Raw genomic sequence first — 12,140 nt, 5'->3', positions numbered from 1 at the left:
GGGAATATTTGCTTTTGTAGGATATTTGGGACTGGTTTCTATTGTTCCTTATCTTCCTCTATACTTTGATTAGGCAAGAAGTGGATAAATTCCAGGATGGAGTTGAGAAATTCTTTAGATGGGAGGAATTGGAAGACCTGATTTGGGTGTTAACTCCATCACACCTTCGCAGAGAAGTGAGCATGAAAATACCAGAAGCCAAATTAGGAGAAATAGAACCAGCCAGCCTCTTGGAAGTGGGAGAAGGAAATCAGAGCACATGAATTCAGGAGTAAGCGGGAATAGGCCATGGCAGGAAGTGAAACCACACTGGACTTTGTTTATGTAAAGGCCCTATAAGAGTGCTTGGGAAATCTTTATCAGAACAAGGATAGGCGTAAGGTTATATAGAGATAAGTTTAATGGCCAAGAAATTGCAAGTAAGGGCTTGCAAACTAAAAAGTGGAATAGTAGGAGCCACTGATCAGACTCAGTAGGTAAATTTCCTTTGAGGGCAAGTTGAACCACAATGAATTTGAGGTTTTATCCCTCTTACTTTGCATTCCTGGTCACAGAGCTAATAAATGGCAGAATCAGCCTTGTTAGAAACACTGATTCTAGAATTAACATGAAACTAATATGTTTTTAAAAATAGAAGTTTCAAAGATAAAAAGACTATATAAGCATTGTTTTGATTGTATTTTAATTGCATTTAACAATTTAGAGTACATGAATATGAATATTATTTAACTATGTGCTTTATTTTTTTATATCTCCTAAATATGACACCCCAGTGACAACATGCACACACACAGATATGAGCAGGTGTGTGTGTTTGTGTGTGTATTCTAATTGATATTAAAGAATTTAAATAAATATAAATTAAATTAAAATATATATATGTGCATGTATACACTTTAATTGTTTCATCAATAGAAAACTATTATGAAACCAATTTCAATTTTTATTATCTATAATTTGCTCTATTGTATATATCCTATGAAATGTTTTTCGTCCAAGCAAATATTTTGTCCTTCTGCTGGTTTTGTCTGATTGATAGTTGACTCAAGTGTCTAAATTCAGTTTAAATTTTAGACCACTATTGAATAGAGTTTAGCTATATTCTTTTTATCTCGATAATTAAATTATACTCATAACCTTCCATTTAAGAAGCTATAACTGTTAAAATATATGACATGTTTAAAGAGTAAGGCCCTGAATAGGTAGATGGAATTTATGTATACTTAAAATTATTTTGTGGTGGCGATATTTTTTTTTCCCCGTACCATGCTATTTCATCCTGGACACCAACAGTGGCTGTTAGTGTGGAAAATGAATCTTTCAGCCTCACTAGGCAAGGTGCTCATCTTTAAAAGACTTAATCAGGAGAACCGATGCCTGCTCTATAACTCCACTCCAACAGAGAGTGACTTAGGAGCAGGGGGCAGGAGTTATGCTTATGTCCCATGATGGTGATTGAAGAATGTATTGGGGGAGGAGAGGAAGAGGGTAGGGAGTATACTGGGAGAGAAAAGATAAAAGGACGATGGGAAATATTAGGGGAGGCAAGGCTGGTGATGAGATGGGAACCGAAGCATCTTGTGTGAATATAATGATGGAGTACAAAAGTAGCCTTGTAAGCCATTCATAAAAATTGGAATAAGTTAGGATAAGTTAGAATAAGAATAGTGAACTTTTTTCAGAGTCATTGTGCAGAATGATCAAGGGTTTAGAGGGAATCTCAATCAAAACAGTGACAACAGGCATTTCTGAAAGTGCTCTACTTTCCACCAGCATCAGGATTTCCTGACATGCTTGTTTCAGATACCACAACCTACTGAAGCCGAATTTCCTGGTGTTGCCAAGGAATCTGCATTCTTGAAAATATTAATAACTAGGGCCTGTCCCCATCCTCAAGTGACTCTTATGGCTATTAAAATTTAAGCACAGCTGAACTGGGATAGAAGGAAAGAGCATGTGAGAAATAAATCTTGAAAATGTATGTGTTCAACTCAAATGGAGAAGAGACTGTAAGGGAATTTGAAGAATAAGAAATACATAGAAAAAAAATAATGAAAGTAAATGATGTTCGGGAATAAAGCGACAGTGAACCACCAGGAAAGTGTGATGTTACTAAAGAAGGATGACAGTGGTGACATAAATCAAAGAATGCATGGGAGTAAGTGTGTGAGAGGCCAGGAATGACATACTCAGAGAGGACGGTCATGTGAAGAGAAAGATGAGAGACCACAGATGGCCTTGAGAACGCTAGCTTTCCAAGAGCTGAGACGTGGGAGGCCTGTCAGTACCCATAAGATGACGCCAGAAAGCATTATGACAGAAGAACAGATCAGTGAAAAGGGATCGCAGAGCAGCTACTCCTCACTGCTTTCTGTGTCTGGTTTGTAGGAAGTCCTACTCTGCCCCAGAGCTGCTGGGCGTCCAGCAGCGTCCCCACACTGGCGATGCACCGATATTTTTAAATAATCATCTTCTTTGCAAGGTTATTTGAGTTACTGAAGACTGTGGTGGATGAAACTTTGTACCAAGTCTGAGTACAGATGACTAGGGAACATCCCAGTTCCTGGTTTTTGTTAAAGGTCTTAACACACTCCCGTGTAAGAGCAGATGAGTCAGAAAAAGACGTAGATCATTGGCAGGAACTATTGTTTCCTTTCTCCTTCTCGCCATCATTATTCATCATGTACTTCAATTTTCATTAAAATATACAATAAGTAGTTAACATGTGTTGTATTTTTTTAGTGTCAGCTCCTGACATTTAAAAGTCTACAGTACAAAATTGAGAGCAAATTTTAAGTGTCGCAGACAATGTGTTTCTTCATAAACCTATACCCGTCGTTGGCTTCCTGTCCTGTCTTATGAATAGCCCAAGCAACGAAGGACATTTCTTTTAATCACTATGCATAAATAAATAAATAATAGATAGATAGATGAAATATGCATTATATGTTTGTAAGAATATTGTCTCTCTGAGGAAACTGACACTTTCCCCTGAAAATCATTGATGTAAGGAGAGGGTTTCCTGTGTGTTAATTTTTCTGAGTGAATGCTACTGTTTGAAAATAAGAAATGGAATGATGGGAGTTTTAACAATTTAGCTTCTAAATATAGAGAAAATATTCAATAAATACTCAACACAGTTTGCAACATATTATGCAAAGTGCTTTGACAGTTGGATGTAAAGGGATGTAAGCAAGCTTTGCACCAACCATGTGAATGCACCACTCGTGGCTGCGCTTTTCTTTCACTTTGGTGTTTTACGGTTTTATTCTTTCCATGCTAGAATGCCTCCTTGGTCTTTCCTAATGAAATTGGCCAAAGATTGTTTCCCTCTGTGGAATCCTTACCCCCATAACATGCTTGACCAATTCCTAGATGATGGTTCTGAAAGTGAGTAATTGTAACGAGTAATCAACTTTAGATTTTTTTAACAAGTTAAATGAAAAAAACCACAAGGAACAAAAAGGGTGATGATAAAATAGTATGATGACATTTTTTCTGCTGAAAAAGTCCTTTTTTCTATCCAATAAAATTCCCCATATGGCCACTTGGCATTGATTTCTCTTATCCCCTTTTCTCAGCTATTAAAATTTACTCCCTTGCTCCAAGTATCGTGGAAGAAAATATAGGCGATAGTGATTGAATGTTTGCTCTGTGTTAAGCACTCTTTTAGTCACCTTACGTGAATGATCATCAGTCTTACCCACCTCTTAGAATTATTTGGATAATTAGTCCCACCTTCCTCATGAGGAAGCAGAAGGCTGCCCAAGTCACCTAGCTAGTAAGTGCCAGAGCAGGATTTATATTCGAATCCCCCCACGTATAAAGCTCCACACTGTGTGACCTCAAGTTCATTAGTAACTAATATTAATACTAATCTGCTTTGATGACTAATACTAGATGGATGTAATCATAAAGAATATTCCTAGTGGTTGAGTAAGGACTGCATTTATTTTACCAACTCTTAAAAGATATCTTGGTTATTTTACTCAAAAATCTCTTAGGACATCGTAAAAATCTCTTGGAACAGTTCTATAGGAAGTAATGATATTTACAGTTATGTTTATCATTTTCCATCTGATGTTAAGGGCTGCAAATTCTTTCTGCCTCGTGTTTAATTCACCTTTATCTGTGTTGTTGCAGTACTGGATACCAGTTTATTTACTATTCACCTGAAAACACAGCCAAAGCAAAAGAAGTTCTCAGCAACATCAATCAACTACAACCTCTGATAGCAACCCATGCAGACCTACTGCTTAATTCTGCAAGCCAGCATTCTCCAGACAGCTTGAAGAATTCTTTAAAGATGCTTTCAGAAAAAGTAAGATCCAAATCATCCCTACAGTGGGGAAAACGAAACACCCCAATTCCCATTGGTGTTGCTTTCTGCACAAACTGCCTTTCATAGCACCTGCAAGTGTAAAATTGACTAAGTTAAAAAGTAAGCTTCAGAGTATTGCTACAGGATCAAAATGAATTGGCCTCAATTCTCTTCCCAAATCTTACTGAGCACTAATTGTTTTTTTTTTCCTAGTAGGAAATGAAACCTACTATTGGTTGGTATATATTTTTTCTTCTCCTGAACATCCTTCGTTTTCTTTGGTTCATGGTCTTATAAAATGAATTAAATTAGATTTTTAAAATTACTTGATTTTCTTCTGGTGATCACCTAATTTTTATGCATGTAAAGCTATACATTTGAATGAGAATGTGACTTCATTTGAACGCAGGACTTTGATGTGGATTCTTATCTGGGCAGTGTGGGGTAATTCCTCTGCCTGAATTTCCTTTCAACATTATCTACTGGGAGAAGGTTCTAAAATTGTCCAAAAGTATTCATTATTATTTGAAATATAGTGGGACATTAGCCTTAATTTTTCCAAAGGTGACTTGCACCTTATATACAGAGGGGGAAAGGTAGTCTGGCAAGTCATAGATATTCAACATCAACTTCCATAACTAATTAGAGCAGCTGAGAGAACCAAGATAGAACAAGACAAATTGCAGCTCGATTTTTATGTAAAACCAGACATCCTGGAGTCAAGTTCCAATACACTCATCCATAGCCTCTGCATTCTGAGGACACCTTGCCATTTATTATGAGATATTTCCAATAAATATGCCCTTGAAGAAACTTACCAAATAAAATTCTCGTGGTATTATTTTAGAATAAAATAGCAATATAGTTCTTCAGGCCCCTGAAAAACAGATTCATAGAAACCTGAATACTACATATGTATATATTTTTGATTCAGATATGCTAATGTATAATAATAATAATACTTTGAACTTATTTAACATTTTAGTTTACAATGTACATTATCGCATATTTTTCTCATTGGATATAACTTAATATCTGTTTTCATTAAAAACCAGCTAATATCTATTCAGAAAGGTCAAATGAATTGTCTAATAAACTAAAAAGTGAACAATTATACCCTAAGAGCTCCAGTTCAAAATGCAGCACCCTCTCCATGTCAGAACAGGTGTCTCCATCATGACAAGAATGGGGAAAAATTGACCCAAATTTCACAAGTACCAATGTTGTCAAATATTATGCTAGGAGCTTCATGACTGATGTTATTTCATATAATCTTCAAGTGGCGGGTGCATATTATCTGCATGTCACAAAGAAAAAGATTGAAGCTCAGAGAAGTTAAGAAATGTGCAAAAATCATGTATCTAGAGTCAAAACCAGGATTCCGACAAAACCAGGATTCACATCTGGGTCTGGTTGACTCTGGTGTGGAAACTTTCTGGCATCCTCGGTGTAATATATGTGTTTTGACACTTCCTTAAAAAAAAAATAGATCAGCTCCTCAGCAACACTTAAGTATTCCAATAGTCAATAAATATGTCTAATAATAAATATGTTGTGGCCAGGATAAAGAACAAAAAGAGGAGAGTTGTACCCAGTAAAACAGTTTCATTTTGGTACATTTCTATTTTGGATTTGTAGATGAGGTGAAGTTTTTTGGATTCACCTAAGTACTAAATATGAGCAAATACCATGTTTCCCCCAAAATAAGACCAGGTCTTATATTACTTTTTGCTCCAAAAGACACATTAGGGCTTGTGTTCAGGGGATGTCATCCTGAAAAATCATTCTAAGGCTTATTTTCTGGTTAGGTCTTATTTTCGGGGAAACACAGTAGCATGTCACTGCAGTGATCACAGAGCAGGGTTTATTGGGCAGGGACTTGCTGTGTATTTGGTGGCGACTCGTCATTTCAAATGCATCATTTACAACTTGCTGCAGTGATTTGGGTAGGGGGACAGGGCATGTAGTTTTTCCTCCTTTAATTCAGTAGTGCTCCACTGTTGCCCTATATTTTCCTACTGCATATACTAATAAATCTGTCAGCCCTTGAAATCAGGAGGATCTTTCTAAAGTTAAGTTTGCAAGGTATGCCTGGAATTTCAAAGAATTATCTGAAGTAACAGAGTTTTGCGTAGTCTGTGAAGAGGGTGCTCATGGTTTAAAATAAAACATGATCCAAAAATTTAGCATAAAGGGTAAATAGTTGTAGTGCTATCTTAAATTTTAGTATAATTTAATATTAGCAAAATCTAGCTTAAAACACTTTTAAGATCAGGGTCTTACCTACTGGATTATAGAATTAAAATCCTTTCTTCACTGATAATCTCTTGTTTCTTTTATTGAATCTGAACTGGTATGTTTGGAAAATAAGTACTTGAGTTGTTTTCTTAAGTATTCATTTATATAGGATATTCAGTATATAATAGGAATTTGTTATTCCTATTTATCAGAGAACTCTGAAGGTCATATAGTCCTTGGGCAGCCAAATGTGGGAGAATTCACTGTGGTAGACTGGAGAAGCTGGGGAAAGCTGCGGGAAGCCCATAGGTCGTAGGGAAGGAGGCATTCAATTCTGTAATGAGATAGCATCTCTCCTTTTAGGTAAGCTACTGCATCTAGAGATAATAGCAATGAATGCATCATCACTTAAATATATACTCAGAATTGGGAGGAAAAGGAAGGGGCAACAGAGAAATATAACTCATCAATAGGACATTTTGAGAGTCTCAGACTAAACAATATTTGTAGATCCAAAGGAAATTCATGTTATCTCTGTTGCTGCTAATAACCAAGCCACAGGACTGACTCCCCAGGAAAATAATATCCTGCTAAATGTGTACTGATGGAAGAAACAAGCAAACAAACAAAACCCCACAATTTATAAAAAAGTAAAACTATTTAGTGAATGCATACTTTCATTCACTTTGAGGGGCACAGAACTCAATAAGACACAGGCTCTGTCTTCCCAAGAGAGTCAAGTTTCTTGATGATAATGGTCGTGATGCTAATGATGATAACAATAGCTAGTATTTATTGGAAGTTTGCTAATTTTGAGATACTATTATAAGGTCTGTTCACAAGTTCATGAACTGTTCAGAAGTTCATTTAATATTCTCACTTTATACAGTAAAGGAAACTGAGGTACAGAAATATATATAATGAGCCAAAAAATCACCCCCTTGTGAGTCTGCCTCCAGATTTTGTGAACTTAACCACTATAATATATGAGGTATGATCAAAAAACACGATAAATGTTTAAATAAAAAAAATTATTACAGTAAAAGACACATTGCCATTAATCCCCCTCAAAATAGTCCCCCTTGCTTCGAACACACTTATCCCATCGTTCTCACCACTTTCTGAAGCAGTTCTGGAAGTCCTCTTTCGTGAGTGTCTTTACTTCATTCTCTATCATGACAATGCTCTGTATCACACATAACTTCTTGTATATGGCAATTTCTGTCAAACAAAAACATTATGGTGTGTTCACATCCACCTTTTTCACTGATCTGGCACCGTGTGACTTCTGGCTCTTCCCCAAAGTCAAAATAACCATGAAAGGTAAATGTTTTGAATCAATTCAGGACATCAAGGCAGCTACGACAGGGCATCTAAAGATACTCACAAAAGAGGACTTCCAGAACAGCTTCAGAAGTGGCAAGAATGATGGTATACATGAGTTCAAAGTGAGAGAAAGTATTTTGAGAGAAGTTAATGGAAATGTGTCTTTTACTATAAAAATGTTTCTTTATAATTAAACATTCACAGTATTTTTTGACCACACCTCGTACTGTCAAATGTTCCATGAGTGCTAAGATAGGAACTATATAGAAGTAAGGAAACAAATGGGTATGTGGGGTGGGGGTGGGGAGGACATAACTGAAATTTCATGAGAAAAAGTTGTCTATAAATGTTTCATGTCCTAAAGTGCACAAACTAAATTAAATTATTCTAATACTTTCATTCTTAGTATATCTTCTGATGGATAACTAGGCTTGTTTGCTTCATATTAGTTTATGAAAATATTTAATTTTTTTAAGCTTATGATATAGGGTCATTACAAAGGCATACTCTGAGTTTATCTGAATGCTTTCAACAGACAAAGCTTAGGCCAACTTTCTAACATAAGATGTGAAAGGTTAATAATAAAGTTGGATAAAAATGCATTTTCCTTTTCCCTAGACTAAAAGTGTGCAATTCTGTAGGGTGCAATTCTTCTGGAGGGAAGGAGGGAGGGAGGGAGGGAGTAAGAGAGGAAAGAAGGGAGAGAAGGAAAGAAAGGGATAATGTAAAAAAATACAAACTGAAAAAATATATTGCAGTCTTCATTCCACAGAGATTAATAGACCTTGTTGAGACAGTCATCATTATCTTGCTCATCAAAAAGCAATAGTGAGCACCTAATTGTGTGTGGTATTATACTCGATGCTATAGATTTAATGCTACGTAGACTTGGTCCTTAACTTTTACAACTTAAGTGTTTTTTAAAAGAATGGAGTGTTTTACCATATTAGAATTGTGAAATGGTAAACAACAACAAAAAGGATTTCGTCACAATTCCTAGTTTAGTTCAACTTTAACATAGTATACCAAAGCCTTCTAATGTATTCAAATAAAAGTAACAGCATTTTCTAAAACAACTCAGGATTTTCTTAAATGCCCTATTTTCCTTAATAAAGATGCCAGGATGTCAGTATGTTAAGTTGAAGATATTCCTACAGAGCTGAGAAGGAATCTATATTTGTTTATTCACTTTAATCACTCTTAGTTTTACATATACATATGCATTCTAAGGAATTTGAAAAGAACTGGTATAAATGATGGTATAACCTCAGGATAGACCTTCTTTTTCTTTTTTTTATTCAGACTCTCCCTCATATGGTAAATGTTTAATTGATGAAATAAGTAATATTATCTACAAAACAAAACTTGTGTTCATTAGAATCACAAATAATAGGAAAAGTAAAGATAAGAAAGAAAAATAATGTTAACAATGAGACTTGTCCACAAAAATACATGGAATTAGAACCTCTGTTTCTAGCCATGATGGAGTAACATGGATCCTCTCACCTGAAAAAAAAAACAGGAAAACTGAACAAACTGTTTCAAATAATTCATTTGTATGCATTGGAAAATAGGCAGCATGGAAAGGTAACAAAATGATGTGATTCTTATGGTCATCTAGCTTCCTCCCTGGTGGCAGTTTCCAGGCTGTCACCCAGGTGTGGGGAGCCACACAGTAACTTCTCAAGTTGAGGAGATAGAGATTGGAGTTTGGGAATACCAAGATGGATGGACTTCACAGAACTCAGTACCAGAAAGGAGGGAGCTTCACACACAAAGAGCTTTGGAGATCTATAAATGGGTACCTTTAAATCTTTAAGTACTGATACGTATATGCATAAGAGTAAACTACCCAAAAGCAGGGAAAGAAATACCAGAAATAAGCAGACAAAATCCCTGCTGGCCACACTGATCTGGGAATAGCTGATCTTCCCACCAACAGAGGAAAACACTTTGTAATACATACAGCATATGTAGAGCCCTCAAAAGGATGTGGCCCCAGTAGTGGGAATAAATCAGTCCTCAATTAAAGGCTGCTCTGATTCCACTCTAAGAAGGCTTAAAAATAAGTCTTGTAAAAGGACCTTACCAATTCCAAGTAACATAACTTCACATCAGAACAAAATTCAACATTATTTAAAGGAATACAATAAAATCCAGCAACCAAGAATGGAAAATACAAAATAGCATTTAATAAGTGTATAGCAAGCATTAATGAAGAAAAAATTATGACCCAAAACCTGAAGAAAAATTAAGCGACAGAAACAGACCCAAAAAGAGAAATGATACAGCTACTAGATAAGGATAAATAGGATGACGAGGAAAATGGAAGATTAACAAAATCACAAAGAACTCAGAAAAGTGTTAACTACAATTTCTGAAATAGTATGCACTGGGTGGAATTAGCAGGTTGGTCACTTTGTAGTGAACTTGCAAACACAGCGTTCATTCAAAGGAAGCACAGAAAAAAGGACTGAAAAAGATATACCACAACATGAATGACTTACAGGAAAATACCAAGAAATCTGACATGTAATAAAAGTCCCAGAAGAAAAGAAGAAGGGATCAGAAAAATACTGCTGAAATGGTGACCAAAATTTTGTCAAACAATGAATCTACAGATTCAAGGAGCAAAATGTACTCCAGCAGAATAAACATTTAAAAAAAATAAAGAAACATAAATACATAAGTATCAAGTTGCTGAGAAACAGATAAAAAAGAAAGTTGTGAAGCACCAGGAAAGAAGAAAAAAGACATGTTAGGTGCAAAGGAACACAGATGAGAATTATAACAGACTTCTTATTAGACACTGTGCAAGCCAGAAGACATTGGAGTGATATCTTCAAAATACTGACATACATTAAAAGGTTATAATTCCAGATCTACAAAAGATGTCTGGAAAACGATGGTAAAGACTATTCTAGACAAGTAAAATCAGATTTCATAGCAGACTTATAACAAATTTTAAGGAAAGTCTTAGGCAAAAGGAAATGATACCATGGAAAATTTGGAGCTACACAAAAGAATAGAGTGCCAGGAATGGTAAATATGTGGACAGAATAAAAAATCCAAATGTTTAATTTACGTAAACATATTTACTCTTTAAAAAATACCAATTCATTACAATGTTTGTAACATACTAGTGTAAGTATAGACATGTAGACCAAATGAAATAGAATCTGGGAGATTCTAGAAAGTCGGGATTCTAAAGTATCTAGAAATAGATCCACACATACATATTTAAATAACTTCACACAGAAGTGCAAAGGAAATGTATTGGGGAAAGGATATCTTTTTAACATATAATGCAGAACAATTGGATATCCATAGGCAAAATAAATGAACTTTTCTTTATCTTTACCTTACATATATGTAATATTAGTTAAAAATGGAATATAGACCTTAATATACATGCTAAAAGCAAAAAAATCAAACGAACTTTTAGAATACAAGATAGGAGAAACATTTTTGCTGTTTTGGGTTAGGCAAAGATTTCTCAATTAGGACACAAAAAGCATGACCCAAAACAAAGAAAACAAATGATATGTAAGACTTCATCAAAATTTAAAATTTCATTAAAATTTTCAAAAGACACTATGAAGAAAATGAAAAGGAAAGTCATGGGCCGGGAGAAAGTATTTCTAAAATATTTGTCTGGCAAAGGACTTGTATCAGAATATGTAAAGTGTTCCTACAACTTAATAAGACAAACGACTCAATTGAAAATGAGCAAATATGTTGAAAAGACATTTCACCAAAGATGGTTGGCACATAAGGACATGAAAAGATGTTCATCATCCTTTGTTATTTGGAAATAAAAGTATAAGCTAAAATGTGATACAACTTAACGACCCACTAAAATAGCTAAGATCAAAATGAATGAACTTATGACGAGTGGGGAGGATATGGGACAGCTAGAACTTTCATATATATCACTGATGGGGACACCATTATTTGCACATTTTGGAAAACTGTTCAATAGTATCTCAAGTTTTAAAAAAATGTGATCTAGTCATTTCATTCCTAGTTATTTACCCAAGAGAATGTCTGTTCTGTAGGTACCAAGAAGTTTGTTGTGTATGGAAGGACTGGAGGCATGCTTTGTGAAATTCTCCTCGATCGCAATAGATAGGGTGAGCTAGGACAGAGGATTTGAATTATTGAGCATTGCAAAATGTCAGCATTGTTCCTTGGGGAGCTTGCTGAAATCCAGATTTTGCTGCAGCAGTTCTAACCTGGGACTCCGAATTCTAGA

General features: G+C 35.3%; 1 protein-coding gene across 5 annotated transcripts in view; it reads left to right on the top strand.

Moving 5' to 3' along the window:
* The window catches only part of INPP4B (inositol polyphosphate-4-phosphatase type II B), a 574,953-nt gene that overhangs the window by 468,458 nt on the left and 94,355 nt on the right, over window positions 1-12,140 (top strand). For all 5 annotated transcript variants that reach the window (XM_081077545.1, XM_081077547.1, XM_081077546.1 and 2 more), the window contains one exon: window positions 4,144-4,321. In XM_081077545.1, the coding sequence (XP_080933671.1) occupies window positions 4,144-4,321 (178 nt within the window). The remainder of the gene's footprint in view (window positions 1-4,143; window positions 4,322-12,140) is intronic.

The sequence above is a fragment of the Rhinolophus hipposideros genome (genome assembly GCF_964194185.1).
Source record: "Rhinolophus hipposideros genome assembly, chromosome: 16".
Classification (NCBI taxonomy): domain Eukaryota; kingdom Metazoa; phylum Chordata; class Mammalia; order Chiroptera; family Rhinolophidae; genus Rhinolophus; species Rhinolophus hipposideros.
Note: the sequence above shows the minus strand (reverse complement) of the source record. Positions and strands in the feature narration are given on the sequence as shown.